We start from the raw sequence: 23,968 nt of genomic DNA on the forward strand, positions 1-23,968 counted from the left end.
ATTGCGCATATTTTGTACTATATATAAATTAAGGTTATGCTTAATCATGTGAACAAGTAACTGTGTTTTATATTGCCAATTCTTGTAAAACTATTAGAACGCTAAGATCCTTTACATGCAAGTATACCTTTATGGTCCTTCGTATGTCATATTAATGTAATATGCAAACTACTGAATCATTTAAGCAAGAATGCATCAATTCCCAACCATTAAGATTTAAAATGTACATATTCTATAGATAACGATTAAAGAATGGCTATACCTTCTAGCTAACAGTTTACTCGTATGATCATTTTTATTTTCCGAATCTTTCATGAACGACAGGAAAGGGATTATTCATCATCACAATCGTTCACTGATACATATCCTGTAGTTAGCATATCATCAGTACCGCTGAAATAAATATCCAAACAGCTTCGCAGTGTTTTCTTGATCTATTGGAGGCCATCAAAGGTTACAACATAAGGTTGAATATTTCTAGCGCTACACTTGACTAAAATCGACAAGGTAGCGACGGATATCATCAAGATGTATATCCATCACCATAGCAGACATGAATGCTTTCAATCAACTAAAAACTGAAATTTACTGATAGTTTGTATATCTTTACCTGATAAATACTCAGTCTTTCGCTTAATTTTTCCTTCATACAATTTTTAGCGATTGATACTAAACATTTTCTATATGTAGTAGTAGAAAGTTGGGGATTTTTCGCCCATTTGATCCGTTTATCTTTTAGAGTTTTTCGCTTTTTCTTGTCTTGAAGTATTGATCTCTATGATGATCAACGAGAATTCATAACATGTCAAAAAGGGAATAATTTTTTCATACAGATGCTAAATTAAAAGGCGAGTATTTATGGCCTGTTATTGCATGCTAACATATCGACAATTTATGGCTTACGCTAAAATAAACTATCGCAGTCTAGCGATAGATCATAATTGAAAGGTAATATTTTATATGAAATAATCGCTGACTATACGAACTAATTTTAGAATGCTATCGCGAATTCACTAATAGATCTACAAACGCTTGATATCTATTTTAGCTGTACATTTTAAGAAACAAGATGACAGATCCAGATTCTTAAGACATAGTTGAATATCCTTGACTTGAAAACATTTAAAGTAGTTATTGTAAGTTGATTTGTAGACTGTGACATAGTTGAGGAAATTTCTATATGAAAATCATATTATGATCGATAGGTATTCAATAGATTGAATCTAAAGTAACTAGGAATGGTAGGAACAAATTTTTTTTAAAGCAGTTATAAGGAATCCATTTTAGCTTGGAGAGTAACCTACCGCATCAACATCTTTTCCGTTTTCAGTACACAAATATGGCTCTTTCCCACATAACAGCAGAAAGATTACCTTCCAAAATTAAAATATTCAAATGTTATCAAGACTGGCTACCAATACGATACACATTAGCCTATTTTAATGGCAATCGCTTGCAGTAACAACATATGTAGGATAAAAATTGAAGAAGTATTGAATAGAAAGAAGAATGAAGGACTTACCGCCCCTAGACTGAATATGTCATTGGATTTTTCAACTATTCCATTGTATGCGTTGGAACTGTAATAACCTAGTTTGTTCTGAGAATTTTTAAATCCATCTACTTTGATATTAGATATTGCTTCTGGAAAGACCGTATAATAGCCACCATGAGTTATTTTAGCGGTGCCATCACTGGTGAGAATTATATTTTTCCTATAATCAATTCATAATGGAGAGTATAAGTCTCTATAACGGTCATTCGATGATTGGCTTTAATGAAATTTACCCTGTTAGGTTGTTATGAACGATTTCTTTCGAATGTAGGTGGGATAATCCTTCAACCACATTGGAAAGGATTACATAACGTTGGTAGCACCTTAATAATCTGTTTGGATTCTGCAATGGAATGGGTAGAGCATAGCTTAAGAACAAAGTTCCAATGAAACTTAATCCAATCCTTATCAACAGGTGTGTATGTGATCTGTCCTAAAATGGTCCTTAAAGTGCTATATACTAGAATAGATTGTAATGGATTCATTTTCTTTTAATTAACTGTCATGATGGGGCTCGCATTAAATTTGAAATTAGTCTTTACCATATCAATCATACGATCACTTAAACTTTCAGCTCCAGATTCCTCTACAACTCCGTTGAATTCTAGATAGAATTGTAGTACCCTGATAACATTTCTATGCTCTAATCTTTAACAGAGATAACCAACGGGTGTTAATATGCTGGTGATCTAAAATGGAAAACTATCTTTACAGTTATAAAAGATTATTTAAAAACTGGATCAAGTTAAAGATATACTTAGATAAACGCATTGCTCCTTGTCGAAGATTTTTTCTAGCTTTAATTACGATCTGAGTCAGATTTCAGATGATACATTATTTGTAATCACAAGAATGAATTGATACGAAGTGATCAGGATTATTTAAGTTTAGGCATTAGGTTAACGATGCTTAAATCGTACTAGACTAGATGCATTAGTCATGACCAACCTGATAATGCCACTGTTTGAAAACGAAACATTGATTTAAATATTTAATTCCAACACAGGTTTTGCCAAAATAGCCTTCTGGCTGTGGCAACGTGAGGGACTTACGGATAGCCTATAGGGAAAGTTAAAGCAATGCTTATCGAACAACGTAGATATCGAATTTTAAAAGAGATATTGTCGCTGCAAGTGCTCTAAAACAGGCTAAAATTTATTCAAATAATGATCCGTTTCAAGAGTAATAACTTGTAATAGGTAAGCAAAGTCTCGGCCGAATAATTCAGCCTACAAGAAGAGTAGAAGATCGAAACAAGCTTATACGTTCATTCTATATCTGTAAATTCAATAAAGTTATTTCATAAGAAACCAAGCCGGTTAAGGATTGGGTTTATCAAGTAAATTATATTTACAACTTACATTAAGGTCATTTTACATTTTCATTCTTAATTTCATCGATGATAGTATCAATGCTAACCTGATAAAGACCAGACTCAACAAAGTCGCTTGCACCTTCACTGGAATCTTGATCCACTAGAGGATCTTCGTTTGTAGACGGCCATGAACAATAAGCGAAAGAGTTGGTGATGGATTTTGCTACACATTTATTTTGATATAGAGATCTCTCATGGTCTACATCAGTTCGATAATAGCTTTCCTCGTTGTCGTAGTTTTTGCGGTTTCCATTATCTCCCTATTAATTGATTTTAATAAAATGACAAAATAGACCTAGTAAGCTATGGAAGATATGTCTTAAAAATTCATGTACATGTTATATGAGTTGCAAATTGCCTTGGCCATTTCATCCAATAGGCAAAACTACAGTAGTTACCAGCTGAAAAGAATTGTTATATCCTGATAGATTCGAGGTAATCCATCTTAGTGGATCAGGCTATACAGTAGTCTATTCAATCAATCTTACTATAGTGTTAATTTTGCTAGTTTTTGTGCTCATCTGATTTACCTTTAGTGTTTAGCAGCAGAAATTTTGACTGAGGGTGGAATTTTCTACCCCAACCTTCAGTATAATTGACTAATTTATCCTGTAAGCATGATATGATCGTCTGCCTAAGAGATCTTAAGAGACTAACCTGCTCGAATTAATTTACTGTGATACATATCGTTATTATGTGTTGCATAGTATGGTTTATCAAACCAGAAATACGAATTTCAAGTTATCATCATACGTATCAGAGCGTTGCTTCTATTATCGAGGAGATTTTTATTTTCTAACATTACGCGATTGATCAATTAGAGAGCATAAGATGCTGCGATTCTCAGTAAACTAGTGAATAGTAGTTAGGTATATTCTGTGTAACAGGAAGTTATAGAATTATTCATGCAACATGATGATTCATTTTACTGTGATAGGGTTAATTCTATACCATCACTTTCTATTCCTGTGGCTTTGTACCTTTCAACCTTGCATACAGGTATAATATTGTCACAAACCAGCTTCGTGACAAGGATAACGTAAAACAAATCTCCAAATTACTATAGTCTCCGGGATTCAGTATCCCTTAACTACCTCACAAGAACTTAGACGCCTTTGCTTCTACCTTAAAACAACTATACAATTGAGAACTGCTTTATTCAACTATCTGACGGGCTTACAGCAGCTAACATTCACGAGTCATCTTATTAAAATACTTAGGTGAGAACATCTACTAACTAATTTTTTACAGTCAGACTACAATATGTCCATTCACAGAATCATTTCAGTACACATTACAGCACAGCATTAGATTTACTGTAACACATTTATAATTAGAGTAATTCCTACTGTAAGTAACTAGTTGTAATATATTATCACTATATTATATTAACCAAATTTAGATGACTATTTCTTCACGGTAATTCGTACCGTGACAAATATACATAGAGTAAAGTAAAAAATGGTTCTATCTAAAAATTGTTAGTTTCTCTCTTAGCCCTATTTCTACCCAACAGCATCCAGCTGTAGGTATGGCTTTATATCTATATACGTGTATTGGAAATCAAGGGCAGTGGCGACTGAGAATATATAAATAAGTTATCGGCATATTTAACGTTCAAGATCAAAAAGTAGAAATAACTCTCAAGGTATCTACCACTAATGATATTAAGACATTTAGAGAAGCCCGGGACGGTCTACCGTGATTTTGCATTCGTAGAGAGGATGGGTTATCATAAGTAGGATAACAATACGAATATGCGCTTCCAAGCAGATGATGATTTTCTACAGCAGTATAACCGATTAATTAACCAATAGGACATGGAAACTTAGCATTTTTTGTTGGAATAATAGCAAAAATAATAAATTACAGCATCTAAAATGGCTATGCCTATGGATGTGCAAGCATTTGATCTATCAATGTATAAAAGGAGCAATTCAATTCTTTGTCATATCACATATCCCACTTCTAGTAACCTCGTAGACTTACTATCGCGATGCCAAAATTAATTATTACTTTTTACTGTAAGACGATTTATTGTCAGATATGGACAATATACGTTCACCGCTATTAACTTTGTAGACTTACTACTACGATGCATGAATTAATAATTGCTTTTACTGTAATATAATTTATTCCGACATATAGACGATTTATTGGCATCAAAGTAATCATCTTGAGCTACGGATCACCAATGAATAATTAATTGCTTTTTCTGTGATATTCTCGATTTAATTATAGTAATCTGCGTACAGTGCATACAGCTAAAAAAGTACTATACTGGTACATCACGTACAAACATCTTGACTGCTATTTACTAAAGCAGCCTTAACCAACAATTTTACCTATATTCATTATTCTAATCTCAGATAGGTTCCAGCATACCTTGTTCTCTCCATTATAGAAGCAGCAACATGTCCTGATAAAGGAGTTTTGCGTCTTAGCTTGATCGTTGTTAGCCATATTTTATGACTTCTCTGTTGATCCGGTAAGCTGACTGCTGATATGAAATAGTATTAATTTGATTTACTTTTAATCAATTTTGGCAATCTTGCTATGGCGCTACAAAACTATGAAAAAGGCGGAATTAAAGTAAAGGCTGGAGAATGGGATATAGATAAAATAAACTTATTTTACGCCGTAAAAATAATAGTAAAGAATGAATGTGAGAGAAGAAAAAGAAAGAATACGAGTAAATATATTGACAATAATACTAGGATTTCTAGGGAACACTGTCTGTTATAGAATTAGTACTGTATACATTTAGCCTCGATCTAATCAAAATAGGATGTTGAAATGACTAATTTCTGTTTATATGCTTATGAATACAGTTTAATTATTATACCACTTCGATGCACTCACCGAGCCCGTTTGCGTATAAATTAAATATGGAATGGATAGCTAATCATCGAAAATTGTTATGAATAAATGTCATTGTAGTATTTTCGATTTATGCATTCATTAAGCCTGTTTACCTATAAATTAAATATGGAATGGGTTGCTAATTAAGTTTGTTACACATAAATTTAATATAAAGTGGATTGCTAATAATCGATAATTAATTATCAGTAGTTTCCTTATTATATTTTTGATATAGACATCTTCTTATTGATGCTAGTGAATAAAAAACGAACTGATACCTCAAGTAACAATTTACAGCGATTTCTACGAGGGCATACACATGTTCGATCTTATATTTTGCCGTATTTTAGCGATTTAATTTGAATTTGATAGCCCATTCATTTGATTCATTATTTCATATACTTTGTATCCAATCTACTGAATATCTTGTTAAGATAAATATGAAATATTTGGCCTTCATTGATTTATCGTAACTGGACAATCCATCAACGAATTACATCTTAAGGATGACATCATGGCTGACAAAATGCCTATAAGAAATGGATAGAAAACCTGTTTTGTTGATATATTATTTTAAAAGTAAATAAAATTCTTTAGTAGACCACAAGGTTGTCGATTTAGGACGGAAATATGAAGTAGAGGCATACTGCGAGTTTCATCGCTTACTCAATAGTGCCTTCAGCTATAATTTGCTCATCATTATTGTAAATAGTTTTACAGGTAATCTTGCTGAAAAGAACATATGGATCAGAATAAAGTTATTAAATTGAAAATTAGATTCTTAGGTAGGTAATCAAGCTAGCAATGACAAGAATGGAGACATAAGTGTATGGTTATGCAAATTTGTCACAGGAAAAGTTGATCTGGTGTGGTGATTTTTTTAACATGATTATGATAATTGTGATACTCTATAGATTTAATATAAAAATTAATATTTTAGGATAACTTCTAATTGAGGGTGAGTTAACTGACCGTGGTCCTTTCGCTGGATCTATCTACACTCATATAGCTACGTTGCATCATCTTTCTGCCTCGATCAAGCTCATACTAGACATAAAACTGCATTGCAATGATTCATATCCACATTCAATTACACAGAAAGAATAATGAATATCAGTGCTAGACTAGAAATATTCTAGAAATTTCGCTTGATGTTAAAGAAATATACCATCAGAATGAAGTAAAATGCCCCGATTGAAGACTAAACTTAGGTCCTAACTATCCTTTTTAATAATTCCTTTCGTAATATTGTCATGCATGATGGAGATCGTAATTAATAGGCTCAAATTGTGCAGCACTGCAATAGCTTCGGTATTACTTCGAAAATTATTAGGACAGAAAAGTTAAATATGTAGGCAGCACACTAATGAATACGTGAAATTTTTAGTTATAATAACTTTTATTCCTAGAAATGGTAAATAAAGGATAGATAGATAGAACTGCGAATATAGATATTACAGTTGAAGATCAAAGTTACACGCCATCCATTTAAAAAATACAAGCGGTACTCAAAACGATCAGCTTCTGATGTAGCAATACCATTTCTTCGCAAATGGACTATTCTAGAGCTATCAATAAGGAAGAATACGTAGAAATTCTGATTTTTTGAAATTATATGCATAGAGATAGAAAGCTGGCTTTATATTAGGCTCCAAAAATTTAGCCAGCTTTCTGCTACATGTAGCATTTTTTACAATCTTCTACAAGTATTAACGAAATGGATAATATCAGGATGTTGTTTAAATAGTATAATTTTATATCAGCACCTGCATTATGGCAAAGAATGCATACTTGAAACATTACCATTACCTATAATATATGAATACGTATGCAACAAATGCCTGCTAATCAAAAATCAGACCTTAACAATGCGGGTGCTAAAGATGAAAAAAATTATCCAACGGTATTGTTACTTCATGTATCGCAGATAAATATTCTGTAGCCAGCGCAGTTTTCCAGGAAATGTGCTGTGTACATTGTATAACTTTATAGAATTTATCGTGCCGAGATCAAAAGACTTCTTTTTACCATGAAGGCACAAATAGCGTAATCGAAGGAACAAAGAACGAAATATTTACTGAATCGTGAATTGGATAGCATACTGTTGTTTAGATTTCACTTGAAAGGATGCCAGTAGAGCTATTAGATAACATTACTTAAAACAATTGTTTTGGAGTTTACTTTATGTATCTATTCTATAAATTCAATGTTGTCCATTTTCAAGGACATAAGGAAAGGTTTTGTATAAGTATATCAGGTCCAATATTTTCATATAACATTTAAATTTTTAAAAAGTACAAGACGATGTATCACTCTCTTCATCTTTATTATCTTCGCCGCTTTCTATGTGTTCATTTGGAATATTATAATCAAAGGTAAAATACGCTGTCTTATAGCGCTCTAGCTTGCCTTTAATCTATTCAAGATGGTTACACAAAGTAGCATGTCATAAGATAACAAAGCTCCTACGATACTTACAATCAACATCAGCAGAGCTAATACTTGTATTATCAAAATAGCTATTAAAGACTGCAATGGCAATTACGCGGAATTAAATCGGGTATAATAAAACTGTACATTTTAAAATTCTATAGCATGTCAAACCTTATTTAAGGTCGGTCTATCGTTAGTTTTCTCTTTCATGCAATCTTTAGCAATTTTAAGCAAGGCCTTCCTGAATGTCTTACTGGAAAACTGAGATCGTCTCTTTACCCATACTATTCTTTCATCTTTTAATTTATGCCATTTCGACGTATCCTCAAGTAAAAATTTCTATACAATCAATTATAATTAATCAGTGTATCATTCAATGACGTTGCATTAAAGTATAATCTACTGGTCTGTATACGAATGTAATCATAATCATTGGTTTGACTAAAGTAAACTAAATTTTACAACTATGCTATTGTCAATACAGTATGCACATGGAAAGAGCAATGGTTCAGCTGTGAGGTATATTTAAATCGTATAATTTCGCACCATAAAATTAATTTAGTTTATGTCAGTTCATTAGCAAGTGAAATGACAGAAATTTAAAGGCGTAAGGGTAAGAATAAAGAGTAAGAGGGCAAAGTACGAAGCAATATCATTAACTGATTGACAATTTCAATTCCAGAATGCTTTGAAGAATTATTTACCAATATAATCTAGACAACGTTGTCTGAAGCTTAGTATACGATATTCGATCTATCTAGATTACAGAAGTAAATCTGTTCGGTTTGGAGAGCAACTTACAGCAAATACGTATTCATCGTTTTCACCATATGGTTCCTTGCCAGTCACAAGTAATAAAATAACCTTCAAGACGAAAATTGACAGCTATCAATATTTCTTACAACACATATTCTCCTTTGTCACCATATTGACAAGTACCATTTTGCGATACCTTTTCTAGCACACAATCCAAAATAGTAAATTTAAAGAATTCTGTATGACTTACAGCTCCTAAACTGAAAATATCATTGGGTATTTCAGGTATTCCTCCTAATGCCCTAGAACTGTAGTAACCAAGTTTATGACGAAAATTTTTAAAACTATCCAAATTGATACTGGACTTTGCTTTAGGAAAGACTGTGTAATAGCCACCATGAGCTACTTTAGCTGTCCCATCCTTAGTTATAATTATATTATTGCTAGAAAAGAAGGCGAAGAGAGTTAATCGGTGTGAGGTACAAGTAACTGTTATGCTATTTTTCAATATTTACCCAGTTAAATTGTTATGAACTACTGATTTTGAGTGTAAGTAATATAATCCTTCCACAACATCACAAAGTATTTTGTGGCGTTGAAAGCATTCTAATACCCTACTGTTGTCCTATAATGTACAATGTAGAGCATAATTTAAATATAAGTTCAGATAAAAAAATGAATTCCAATAGAAGTCTAGCGAATAGTCTTTCGCCTCAACTATCATCTAAATATATTAATATTGATTGCTAGATGAAGAAAAGCTTTCAGTAGATAACATTTATTGCGCGACTGGAACGATATAAAAAAGCTATTATTTACCGTTTCCATCATTCGATCACTTAAACTTTCAACACCCCATTCCTCTAAAACTCCATTCAGTTCTTTATAAAATCCTAGCACCTTGATTACATTCCTATGTTTTAATCTTCAATCACGAAAAATAGTTATGAACATCTTTAATGTTTAAATTTTAATTCGAAATGCCTGATAGCAATAGTAAATCTATCTATAAATGAGGTTACCCTGCTAAAATCCTTGCACCTTCTTCAAGTGGTTGCTTCGCTTTAAGAACAATCTGAAGAATTAGCACGGTAAAAATTTGTGTTATTACAAACCAAATGAATGTCTCTAAGTCGATGGTCTATTTATTACTCTATTGGATAATTCAGGTATGAATACATGGCTATAAGTAATTAGAATTGCATTTCAACAGCTGAGTTACTTCTTTACAACCTGATAATTCCATTGCTTAAATACATAACGTCGATTACGATGTTCAATACCAGTACAAGTTTTACCAAAGTAGCCTTCATTTTGTGGTAATTTAAGGGCGTCAAGAATCAACTGGAAAGAGAGTTTAACCGATTACCCTTAAATACCATCATGGTGATATTTAAAATGATAAGATGAAGATTATTCTTTCGGTTATTTATGAGTTGAGTAGCTAAGATGATGCTGTACGGTAAATATGTTGATACTATATAATCTAATTGCTTCAAGAGAGTTTTTGAAATTAGTGCACAGTGACTCAATATCTTTCTCAATAATTATGTCAAGATACACGTCAAATTGGTCAGAAGTTTTGCAAATCAAATTGAGATCATGCATAATTATAACGAGTAATCAGTTTTGAATGACAAACACTGGCTCTATATAATAGGAGAATACGATAGGAAATACTCGCAGGCAAATCTCGACCGTTGTATTTCCCATCTTTTCGTTGAAGATGAAATTCTTACTAACCTTAAACAGGCTAACGTTATTTATTTCTTCTCTAGTCTCGATCTGACCATCTAGACGATCTGAGATCTGAGATAGAGATGAACTTCTAGAAGAAGCAGTGGTGACTGATTCATCGCTAGTTCTGCTATGATGAGTTGATAGAGATGGATTTTCCGGAGAGGTATTTTCTAACGTAGCGGGATCATTCTTTTCCTGATTATTTTCATTTTGTCCAAGAAGATTGGAGGGTACAGGTTGAGCAGTCAATAGTCTGGTTCTTTCACCAATTTGCTCAGGATTCTATAATATAAATGGATTGATCGTCAAGTTAATACTGTAGAAGGATAAGGTAGATTAAATAAGACCCTGTCTATGATTCAGTAAAATCGTGCCCAAATTGCTTTTGATCAGATTGCTATTGAACAACACGCAGAATAGGCTGTACACAAGAACTTTTCCACCTTTATGACTACTGCAACTGTTCTTTCTAGAAATCTAAGATTAAGATAAGGTACGCTGATTAAATGAAATGATCCAAGACTAGGATAAGGCAGATTCAGTGAGCTATTGTGTATAATTCAACAATTTCATGGGCTCAAACTGCTTCCAACCAGAATGCAATTTACGAGTGCACAGAACAGGCTTAAGGAATCGATGATCAAATCTCTAAACTATTAGTCCATTTCAAGTCATGTTCGCTGATGATACTCACTTTGATCTACGTTAAGCTACATTATATCACTAATCTCTTGAAAGTAGTTTACATTAATTATCAATACTGTAGTAATGCCAAGATTTTCAACATCAGGCTCAAGTAAGATAAGGTTAGATTTTGTGCGGATGACTGAAATCAAAGACTTTGATGGAGGACATTTCCTTGATCCTATCTGAACGAAGAGCTACAAGCATTCTAAATTAGTAGAAAGTCTAAAAGATCGACTTATACGTGTTGCTCAAAGTAAATAGTGCTCTCTTTTACTGGTCTCTGAATATATCGTTTAGCTGTAGTATTTTGTAACGAGTTTAAGAAGAAGAATTGATTGAATTTTAGAATACGTTGTATGATAATGCAGTATTAATGGCAGAAAGTTTGATGCACAACCTAATAATATCAGAGTTACAGTAGTCCATTCTCAGTACAGTATTGATCGAAAAGAATAAAATATGAGCATTGCTATGTTCTACTGAGAATGGCAAAAAATTGTTATGAAATCACTTTCCCAAAGAATATACCAATGAATTTAAAGCAACCCATTATTATAAGCATTACCTATTCTACTGTAAGTAAAGTATTGAGTTTGAAGGCTGCGGCGTAGAGGGGAATGATTAATCATTTTCTGCAGTAGCTTGGAACGATTTATCGACGTGCTGTAGATAGCGCATTACAATTTGCTATCTTGGTAAAATGTAGAATTACGGCTTCTAGCAAGAGAATTCTTTCTACTGTAGCAGGTCTTATTCAATGAACAACTATTGACAACATTCGAGAATTCTTCCTATTGCAGCAGGCAATCTTAGTACAATTTACAGTAGTACTACATCACAAAATTTTTCCTACTGTTGTAAGTCTTATATTTGATGAACTCTCTGGAAGTGCCCATTTTGACGTGATATCAATTTGCAATCGCTCTCTTTTGACAATTAATAAACGGTGGCCTTTAGCAAGATCATTCTTTTTCGACGAAACAACAGTAAGTTCTATCATTTAATCTCACGTTTACAATTAAACAGAATCATTTGCTAGCCAAGGCATTAACTTGCTCGTATAGCATAAAGTACGATAATACACTTGTCAATTACTTTTCGATAGCAATCTGCCAAAGTACTTAAGGAGCAATTTGCTGATATCAATAACATCGATTAATTATATACTCTTAAATAATTATTTAATTATTGACTTAAGCCTGTACTGCAAAGAGATTACTCTACTGCGCCATAGGCAGAGCAATGTGCTTGCCCTATGGAAGGGTAATCACGACATGTCATGATTAAATTTCATTCTTTTATTACGATAGCGCCATCATGGCACAATCTGCTGTTGGCATCCATAAAGTATCTGGCCTGCAAGGAAATGATATCCTATAGCCATAGCATACTGCACAAAGGTCAGCATACGAGTATTTCAATGGCGTATTCATTAAATCAATCAATAAAGGCAGAAAAATATCCTACAGTATTCTCTTCTAGCTCAGTAGTCATACTTCAAGGTGCTTATCAAAGTTACCTTATTGGATAGAGTAAAACAGCAGCAGAAAACGGAGCCTTGCTCTTGAACTTGATCGCTATCATCCATGTGGATTATTTATGAATTGCTGAGTCTCCCCTGGAAAAAATGAGATTCATGTTTAGAAAAGGTTCATCACGTTATTAACCTGAGCTAATTATCAGGAGAAGAAAAAACTTGACTATGATCGGACATTTTGTAACAGTAAATAATCTAATTTTCTTGTACAACATAGCCATCATAGATAGATAACTGCGTTGCTATATAATCTAATTCAAAAATAGAAAACTACAAATTGTTTTCAACGGAACAAGAAGTTCGATTTTGCAATTTGTAATGGATCAGAGCTCATCGACAGAACAAGAGAAGAAAGAACAAGACTATGATCGGATATTTTTGTAAGAGCAATAATTTAATTTTTTCCGATATGACTTGTTACGTTGTACTGTAGTTGCAGCTCATCATCGACATACCATTTTCGACATAATCTAATTCGAAATGAGATGCTGTGCCGATCAGGTAACGATGAACTATTTTCATCACAATAAAAATTCTACGACAGAATATACTGCAATTTGTCAATATTATTAACCTGAGCTCATCGATAGAACAAGAGAAGAAAGAACTCAATTGCGATCGGATATTTCAGAACAGAAACGATTTAATTTTCTCTTCCAACCTGTCTTGTCACATTATAAGTGGTGGCTCATCATCGAAATACTGTTTGCTATATACGAGTATAATCCGATTCAAATTTAGATGCTCTACCGATCAGACAGCCATGAACTATTTTCATCACAACAAACATTCTACTACTGCAATTGGTCATTGTGATTAAGCTGAGCTCATCGACAGAACAAGAGAAGAAAGAACTCAATTACGATCGGATATATTGCAATAGTAATAATTTAATTTTCTCTTCCAACCTGACCTATTCCATTATACTGTCGTTATAGCTCGTCATGCACGTACTATTTTCTATATAATCTAATTCAAAATTAGGTAACGATGAACTGTTTTTATCCGAGCAAAAAATCTACTACTATACTGCAATTAGACATTGTTATGAATCTAAGCTCACCGCTAGAACAAGAAAAGAAAGAACTCGACTACGATCGGATATTTTGCAATAATAATGAGCTCATTTTCTCTTCCAACGTGACTTTGTTGCAGCCATCATCGACTAACTGCTTTCTATTTACTGCAATCGAACAGACTGTAGAAAATGATATCACTATAGTCAGTTTCATCAGGCTAAAACCCCATTTTTAATTTTACTACAGTAGTTGTTATTATTTTTCTTTCAATAGTCCGTAAATAAATAGGTAGAAATCAACAATAATGATAAAACGGAATTTTACGGAGGCAAGAGGAGCCATTTTTGTCTTTGTCAACGCAATTTCTAGCCGATGATTTGCTACCATGAGCTATTCCTCAACTCTATTTTTAATTTTACTACTGTAGTTGTCATTATTTTTCTTTCAATAGTCCGTATATAAATAGGTAGAAATCAACAATAATGACAAAATGGAATTTTACAGAGGCAAGAGGAGCCTTTCTTGTCTTACTTTGTCAACGCAATTTCTAGCCGATGATTTGCTACCATGACCTATTCCTCCATCGTTGCGCATGCTATGCTGTCCACGCTTGACTCTGATTTAAGGATGGGCTCATCCAACGTAGAGGAATAATTTTTTCCTTGATCGATCAATCAATCAATTGGCAATCGATCAACAAAATGGATGAGGAAAATGACGTTATGACAGAGTAAGTTCGCTGCAAGATGTGCTTAGCCCCGCGATGGATTAATTAATTCAATTAATTAGTTCTTGTGATTGATTTGAAAGCTGGAGGGTAAATATTCCCGCAGCGATACTAGATTGCCAAGTGTTCGATACGTGCCTTCGTGTCCAGTCTAAAATCTATAATCCTATTCGTCCCATCGACATCGTCATGGCACCGTTGTATCCATCCATAATATTACTGAAAAACCACCTAGCAACATCATCATGGATATCATTAACGGCTCATTTAGCTCATGATAACCTACTGAGCTACAGGTAGTGACTGTATATTTGCAACAACAGCCTTGCGATCCTTTGCTAATGGCTGCATGAAAATGAACTTAATTCAATTATCCCTTATTACTCTCCTATTCGAATTAAAAGCATTACAAATTAATGGAGTCTATCAACCTTGTCATTCAACTTCTTTTATAGATTGCATATGGATAGTGCATGGCATTTTAGTTTCGGTTAAAATTATTATCCGTAAGCATTTATTATCATCAATTAAGATTAAAGCATAAACATTTCTTTTAATTAGCAATGCCATTAAACTCCTCCTACTTGCTGTAGAATATATAGTGCATTGATAGTGAACAGTATGGCAGTTTATTCTCTAACAAATGATCCTTAAAAAGGGATGGTTTCTGCTGTACCATGGAACTGAAGAGTACATTAATCAGCTTGTACACAAGAATGGCGTGATCCAATGATTGATTTCAAGACGATTACTGTGCATTGAGTAAGCAATCAATCGTGGCCGCATTTTATTTGGGCCGCTTAAATCATCGCCATACTTTACGTTGACTATTTAAATCGTGGTAACATTTTACTTGGGAAACTTAAATCATAACCATCATCTGCAGTACTTGGATCATTTCAATCATAGTCATGTTTGATTAGGGCCATTTAAATTGCGGCCACACTCTACTGATGTGCCATTTAAATTAAATTATGGCCACATTCTCCTTGGGCCATTTTAATCTGTACACGTGCAAACTACGGCCACGATCTGCAAAGGAAATTTATTAATTCCAAAAGAGAGTTACAGCGAGTTATCTTGGCTCTACACAGATGATGCACCCTGCAAAATCGAGGCATCGATAATTCTATCATTCGAGCTAGATTCTCTCCTCTGTTATGATAGAAATAGCAGCGGCAATGCTTTGATCATCAGAATTGAAAAATTAAATTATTTGTGTATTGTTTTACGTTAACATGACGTAATTTGCTATGCGAACGCTGTCTACCACCTATACATCATGCCATTGGAATAACTAATAAAGCCTAAAGGCAAATGCTCAACTGGAATTTCTTTCTTAAGTTTCTTTCTGCTAATGACGCAGTACTGGATAACATGTTTAATTTCCCAATCGATCAAGCTTCTCCGTGTTCTATTAATTGTACACAGCTACTGCGAGCGCATTCTATCATCGCTTGTCTACATTCGTCCCTAACGTGCACTGCGCCATTTGAAATTGTTCGACATCAACAGCAATTTCATGAATATTGCAATAGTTGAGTTCCGAAGAGCTTATCAACGTTTACTTGAAAGAAAAGCAATATATATAGAATCGATGTAAAAACTTGAAGAGGAAAATGGTGTTTTTTCGTGTTTGATTACATTATTGACTGTTTTCCATCTCCTTGAACATGTTGACATATTAGCGCCTTTTGAAAGACCTAGTGGCAGATCGCCGCGATACTATACAACTTTTGTTGATGATAATAGTTGTTATGAAATGTAGCAACCAATCGATGTTAATATTTTGTAATTCTTTTCAACGTGGACATTGTTCATCCCTGCATCTACAATATTATTCTTCCATTTATTGATTAATCTGCAATCATGATTATAATGGTTAAATTAATTAAATTAAATTAATGATCGCGGATCCACTTTGTCACGTGATAATTTAGTAATAACATGATAGTCATATGATAACTTGCAACAAGTTAGCGCCTAATGATTTCATCTTATTTCTTAACGTAGAGAGGAAAGCAGCTTGTTTCAGATAATTGGGAATACAGTAAAGTGAGCGCTAGCCGATTTCATCAGCTCGATTTCCTATGGTGGGCAAGGGCGAATGGCCAACATTGATATCGAATAATTAAGCTACTTTGATCTATTGCTGTATGCTATTACGATATCGTTAGCATGCCGTCTAGATTGAGACCAATCTGGCCGAATCGATCTATCCTTCGACGCGTAGATAGGCCGACTGGAAGAGTTTATTAAGTTGTAGCTGCCGATATTAGTTTAGTTTTAATGACATGTATATATACGCTGCAGCTAGGACACGCCACAATATTGATGCACAGGAGATGACTACATAATTATTATACGTGTACGGACAAGAACCGAATTGTTATTGCTAGATTGCATTACTCAGCAACTATGGTATAATATATTCATGCATACAGTATCAAAGGGATTAATGGGTAGTATTGTCTTTCGGCATAACATGTTTTGATGGAATCAATTAATTGTGCATACAGTAGCAAGTGAATATTATTAAGCAGAATATACTCAATACTTAATTATAATTAAAAAGCGAAGTAGAGTGAACTAGCAGTCGAAAATGTAGTCTTGGTGCCTTCTGTTGACACAGTTCAACTGCAGTAGATATAGAACTTGCTAAAATTACTGTAGAATTCCAATAAAAATGTCTTAAAATCCAAGCTGCAAACTTGCGCGCTTAGCTTAAATCGTTTCTAGAATAAATATGCAGTAAAACTGTTACTATTCTTTCCATATGCTACAACTGCATTGCCTAATGAGCTAACACAGTATCGTATCTACAATTCTATCCATTCCATTTTCTTTGATATTATTATTAGCAATATAAACTAGCCTCTTGTGTATTCACCTATGACGTGTAATATCTACCTAGACAGCCAGAGTACGTTAATGGATATCGATAGAATATTCAGAAATCTCGAATTATTGCTATCAATTGAGTAATAAATTCCAATTTACATCTAACGAATATGGATAACTTTAGGAAGAGGAACAAATTATCAACTGACAACCGTAACGACTACAAAGCTACCGTTGTAGTAATGTTTCAAATATTAAAGGTGTGCAAGTGTAAATATGTTTGGATGATGGCTACAATAACATTCTGCTACAGTATTCGTACACATAAAACAATTTTGAATTATTACATCAGATATACATATAGATTTTAATTAATTGCAATACGCATACTGTCGATTCAAAATAGTAATCAAAAGCGGTACGCAAAAATTAGCCTTCCTATACAATTTTCTACAGCACTAGGACAATTTCCTAGAATTGGTTCGGATTCGGCCACTTGAAGAATGATGTACTTGAAGAATTTTAAGAGAATATAAAAGGTACCGCTTAAATATGATCCTAGCATTTGCCAACAATTTAGCACTTTAACTAAATTTGCCTCACTATAACCGAAGCGATAGTATTATATATATATTAAGGCATCGATTAAAGCAGGAAGACAGCTCAAAGTACAGGAATAATTGTAAAACTTCATATAATTGCCAGGTTATCTATGCAACTTTGTTCAAATATCTTTTAGTAGTAGCATTTTTTACTGTTTTCGTAGTATTTTAGTTTCACAAATTTCTGGGAGATTAGAGCATTGTAAAGTACTTTCCAATAATGACATCCAAGACTAAATACTGTACTATAAGTTTACCTCAACAATTTGAATAAGTTTCATGATAATATACGCCCATTACAATATCATGAAAGCAAATGAAGCCCAATGCTAAATTTCGTAAGTCTACTCCAGTAATTTGAGTAAATGCTATATATGTAGTACTTGTACAGTACTTTCTAATCTAATTTTATCGCATATCGAATCTCACAAATCTACTCTAATAAGTTATCCTATTTTTGACTGTTTAAAACAAAGATTAATGCTAAAATTTTGGTCGATATTTATCTCTAAGTTACAATCATTCATCAAGAATGTCTTTCTTAAATGGCCGGGAAACTATCTTGGCGATAGATATCATGCTACATCTATTGCAGCAAGTATTTACAGAAGTATACACCACTAAAATATATTGAAATACATTGTAAATAGCCATAAGATTATTTTACATATTTCATACTTTATTACTTTCGGAATTTAAAATCTCAGCAATAATATATCAATTTAAGTCTACATTATTATACAGTATCATAGTAGAAATGATGACAATAAATACCATCATTTATACAAGTAAACTGGATATTATTGACAGAGACCATAATATATAAATTGCAGAAAGTTTTTGAAGAAGTATATAGCAGAATAATACGAGAGAACTGTATCGCAAACATCAGTAAAATTATTCATAGAGCTATTACTCTATTGCATATTTTTTATCTGGATATAAGTTCCAGCGAGGTGAATTTGAATTACAACCTACGAATAAGTTAGAATGGTAATTAACAACAGTTTACAGGTCTGGGGCAGCATCTCCAACTATCATGAATGAATTTATGTAGTTGCTATTTATTCTGATATCCACGTTAGTATCTTATGTTTGAAATTTTAAACTATCGGTAAATTGCCGATATGCTTAACGTTTATATCATAAAAATGTTACAGTTTACTAAATGATACTAGTAATAGATGATAGGAAAGAAACCGTTACTATGATATAGCTTTGATCTAGAACTGGCATATCTTTCGCTAAGCCAATCACTTTATTGGTAATATAGGTGGTAGTAAATGGGAAAGTGGAATAGGATAATTAAAGCTTGAGAAATGCCGAATTAGGTATATACTCCGCAATTTTTTATTTACTGACATTAGTATCCTTATAGTTTGTGCTTTCATTTAGCCACTACTCTGGTTATGCCTAGATGGAATTGAATTTGCAATCAACTTCGTAATCATTCTTGAATTCTTTCAAATCTCTGCAATATTCCATTGTTTGACATAAGTTAGATTAAAATTAAATAAACTTACAATCTTCAATTTACTTTAGCATGTCATAGCCGTCATTCTATTATTAACATAGTCAAATTTTAAAAATAAAAGTACTGGATAGTGAAAAGCATCATAGTTAATTTTTTAATCCTTAAAAGGTTCGCCAACGTATATTTTAGTTTGCAAAGTAGTGGTTTATACAGAAAGGCTTAAATAAGATCAAACTGTTTGCTTCTGGGATATAATTTAACTTAATTAGAAGAAAAATAATAAAAAATTTACTATAATTTAATTTAGGTTACCGAGTTTAAGGCTAATTCTTTTTGAAATAAATTTTCTTCAATCTATTAAATTGCATTTTTATCTATAATCAACAATTAATGATCAAGAAATGGAAAACATAGTTAGTCAATATAATTTATAGAGCCATCTATAAATTTAGAGAATTATTGCTCTAAAATATTCTTAATTGGTATATACGTGTATACCCAGTCTAAACTTGGTCTCTCTAGATCGTCATCATGTAAACAATAATTGGCCAAAGAAAGTAAATCTCTTCGAAAAGTTCTTTTAGTTACTGTAAATTTTCTTTTTGCCCATTTAATTTTACTATCTTTCAATCTCCAATTATTCCATTGCTGATGATCCGATAATAAATCACGCTAGAGCAGAGCATAAAATTACAAGTGATCACTTTGACATCAACTATATTTTAATGCATATATCACAAATAGCACAAGGACATTTATTATAAGCCGATTACACATAGACTGTTTTAAACCACAATAAATTATATGAATTGTAAGTATACTTCTTCACGATTCATGCAAAATTTTAAAATAGAAATCAATTAAGCAAGCGAATATTTAAATTTGCATCTGCAAGGATACAAACGACGACTTACTGTATATTGTGGATCATCATCAGGCAAATATGGTTCATCGCCACTAATCATGACAATTAAAATCTTACGTGGAAGATTATAAAATAGGCCATTAGAGTTTAAGGAAGAGTTATGAATAAGTAATATCAATTTTGTAACTTTCTTAGCGCGAAAATATGAAAACGCTTTAAAGGAAAATTTCGATTAAACACTTTAGTACTATTAAATCTTTAACCTGACTATTCACATATGATTTTATAAGTATCTAGAAATAACTTACTGCACCAAAGCTATAAACATCATTTGATGAAATCACTTTGCCATCGAAAGCTTGAGTGGAAATGTATCCAAGTTTCCCTTGCTTTGCTAGTGTATCTTCATCACAATCTTTCATACCCTTATTAACATAGGGTAATAAACTATAGTAGCCACCATGGCTTAGCTTTGTGGTAATGTAAGAGGAACCATTAAGAAGAACATTCCGACTAGTATTGATTAATAAGAAGTACTAATCAAATTAAGATTAACGAGCAGATAAGAGTTCAAAGTTTACAAGATTCCTTGGATGAATATATAACTTATCGAGAACAATGCCATAGTTAAATCTTTCAAATAATTACTAGCCATAAACTAATGTTATGTTTCTCATTTGTCTTTACCTTGTTAAATTGTTATGAACAATTTTATTACTATGCAGATAGTGAAGGCCATCTAAAATTTCATTTAAAATGGAGAATCTTTGAAGGCATGTTAGAATTTGATCATCTCTCTATTTAAGTAGAAAATATCAATTTTAACCTTATTATCCCAAAAATACTCCAGCAAAACATAAAGAAAGCGGGAAATATCGTTCTTGTATTTGTATTAAAGGAAAGTTTAATATATTTCCATTACTAGTTTAGTCGTACCGATTTTATGCGTTTATATAAACTACTTGAGCAATATTCTTCTAGTACGCCATGGAATTCAAAATCACGGTAATATGCAAATATTTCAACCAGATGATCAAAGTGGAAGCTATGAGAATACAAGAAATTGGAATAGTAAGCAAAGACTAATAGATGACATGTGGAATATGCAAGAAATCACACGATCATATCAATTTTAGCTATATAAGTCACCTTTTCAGCTTATCGACACTTTGTTTTATTTCATCTTTATTAGATTCATGATCAAATGGTATAACCTTGAAAATAATTTAAATGATCTCATTAAACGTGAATATGAAGCAGGAATATAAAAGTTAAAAGTGAATGACGGTAGTAATAATTACGATAATAATAGAAGTATAATAAAAGATTGGTGGCTTACATTTAAATCCCAGGACTTAAATATATAGTGATCTTCATCGTAAGGCAAATCATGGATTGTTCCAAAATAGCCAGCGCCTAGAGATTTCTTTAATGTGTCTGATACAACCTAATGCAATAATTTCATAGTTAGAAATAGGATTTATTTTGATTTATAGTATATGGGCTCAGAAAGGAGCAGACGTAAATCATTAATTATGAAATGCCTTGCTGCTACAGTTGATAACAAAATAGCAATATTAAAAGATACATTCTTTATGCCATTATGATCGATGGCAGTGTTTCAACAGAATAATAGCCAGTGAAACAAGTCAGAATAACTTACATCTTTAGGTGGTAATTCTTCATCTTTAACATCATATCTTGTTAAACCACGACGGCGACCGAAAAAGTCTTCACCACCGCTTAATAACCTAATGGTTTCATCTTTATCTTCATTCTGATTAAATCATATAAAAATACTTTACTATTGTGACATTAAGTTAAGCCAATTTTCATCATTAAATTGATTGAATTGATGTTCATAAAATAAATAGTCAGTTTCAGTCTTACACAAGTCCAACAGCAGTAAGTGCATCCTGATTCTGATTTAGGTTCATCAAGGCCGTCAAAGACGCTTTTATTGATTGGATTCAGAGACATTGCGGTATCTTATACGAATATAACTAGGATAATAATACTGAAGTTAACCTAGGCCGTAAAGCATAAAGAAATGATAAACTGTGTAAATGATTATGGATTACACCGTAGGATAAAAGTGCTATAAATCATCACAGAAGATACGGGGAAATGAAGTGTAAAAAATAATTGAAATATCAGTTTAAATTCCAAAGCAAAAATAGAACATCATATAGAGTGGTAGATAATGAAAAGAAGAATATCATTGATTGGAAAAAGATATCTTGTAAATGAATCTATTTCGAAATAAAATGTACTTTACACGTGAAATAATTAATATTTCGTGCTACTAAAAGTGCCAGCTGGCATTAAAATTTCTCATCCAATTTATGATGATGGCTATAACATCCCGTAATATCGTTGGAAATATTGTGAATTTCTAACAAATGCATACGGTAGTTCAATTCATTCTGTAATAAGAGATGCGGAAGATAATATTTTTCATGGTTATTTACTCATAATGTACAGCTGCTAAGGTTTCATTAAAATTTTACAAATCTGATTGAGTAAATAAACGAGAGTTAAAAATATGTTTAAACGTGCGTTGATGCTACTATTTCTATAATTAGATTTGGTATAGTAAATTGATATAATATTTAGAAACGTGGATGATCATTTACAGACATCTTATATAAGTAATAGTTTAATTACTATCATCAACGGGTAATGCGATTTGATGAAGATAGTATATGCCTTGTAATTACTGATTTATTGCTGTCAAAGCCTTCCCTATTCATCTAGTTAACTAGAAGCTGCTAGAAATAATGATTGATTATATAATTATTATTGAATTCAAGGCAACGCATAAAATATGAATACATAGCAGGCGATTAATAGGGAATACATTTTAGACGTCCAGGATAAAGTCAAAGTTGCTTTACAACATTATTCTATCCTGTAGCAATCCCTTACGTTAATAAAAACAATAAATTGGGTATTTATTCCGAGATTTATGAAGGTCTATCGGTAATTGATAACTAGTTAATAAATGATAAAATCTTTAAATAAATTACAAGTTCACTATTTTAATAGTAAATTAATTCTTTTAGTGATAATCTACTGGAAAACTACCTAGGCTGTGGTAGGCCATGTTCTATATGCTCGTTGATTAAATGGGTTGAAAAATACAACTCTAAAAATGTTTTTAATAGCTTTCAATCTACCAGTGAATCAAATCCTTTCAATCTTCAAAACTGTCATTAATTAATTGAGATTCTACTTTACATTGATTATTTATAAGAGTAACTAATTGCTTGGGAATTGATAACGATTGCTATTATCGTATATGGATCAAACGTTTGATACGCCAAGTTAAAAGGCTTACATTCAAACCATTAATTAATTATAGTTATGATAAGATGAAAGTGATTTACTTTTCTCTTGGTTACATTTTAATGCGACAGCAACTAGTTATTTCATCTGATTATTATCGTTAGGAAACTTACGCGTTGTTTCTGGAATTTCAGCTTAACTACTGCC

At 32.5% G+C, this 23,968-nt stretch overlaps 3 protein-coding genes across 3 annotated transcripts; all 3 read right to left on the bottom strand.

The window, feature by feature from the left end:
- Positions 1-332: 332 nt before the first annotated feature.
- On the bottom strand, positions 333-5,393 carry TRIADDRAFT_56777 (uncharacterized protein; the record flags this gene model as incomplete). Its single annotated transcript, XM_002113003.1, has 10 exons — positions 333-434; positions 611-775; positions 1,305-1,373; positions 1,523-1,715; positions 1,789-1,898; positions 2,098-2,203; positions 2,313-2,365; positions 2,504-2,614; positions 2,975-3,190; positions 5,316-5,393. The coding sequence occupies 10 exons, from the start codon at positions 5,391-5,393 to the stop codon at positions 333-335; spliced, it is 1,203 nt and encodes a 400-aa protein (XP_002113039.1).
- Positions 5,394-8,079: 2,686 nt separating this feature from the next.
- On the bottom strand, positions 8,080-12,996 carry TRIADDRAFT_56778 (uncharacterized protein; the record flags this gene model as incomplete). Its single annotated transcript, XM_002113004.1, has 10 exons — positions 8,080-8,208; positions 8,397-8,564; positions 9,027-9,089; positions 9,232-9,424; positions 9,497-9,606; positions 9,801-9,906; positions 10,004-10,056; positions 10,215-10,325; positions 10,725-11,003; positions 12,928-12,996. The coding sequence occupies 10 exons, from the start codon at positions 12,994-12,996 to the stop codon at positions 8,080-8,082; spliced, it is 1,281 nt and encodes a 426-aa protein (XP_002113040.1).
- A 7,068-nt stretch (positions 12,997-20,064) lies between these two features.
- On the bottom strand, positions 20,065-22,453 carry TRIADDRAFT_56779 (uncharacterized protein; the record flags this gene model as incomplete). Its single annotated transcript, XM_002113005.1, has 9 exons — positions 20,065-20,280; positions 20,523-20,585; positions 20,782-20,986; positions 21,161-21,270; positions 21,410-21,518; positions 21,623-21,687; positions 21,813-21,920; positions 22,137-22,250; positions 22,364-22,453. The coding sequence occupies 9 exons, from the start codon at positions 22,451-22,453 to the stop codon at positions 20,065-20,067; spliced, it is 1,080 nt and encodes a 359-aa protein (XP_002113041.1).
- Positions 22,454-23,968: the final 1,515 nt, after the last annotated feature.

Source organism: Trichoplax adhaerens, genomic scaffold (assembly GCF_000150275.1).
Source record: "Trichoplax adhaerens TRIADscaffold_5 genomic scaffold, whole genome shotgun sequence".
Lineage (NCBI taxonomy): Eukaryota > Metazoa > Placozoa > Uniplacotomia > Trichoplacea > Trichoplacidae > Trichoplax > Trichoplax adhaerens.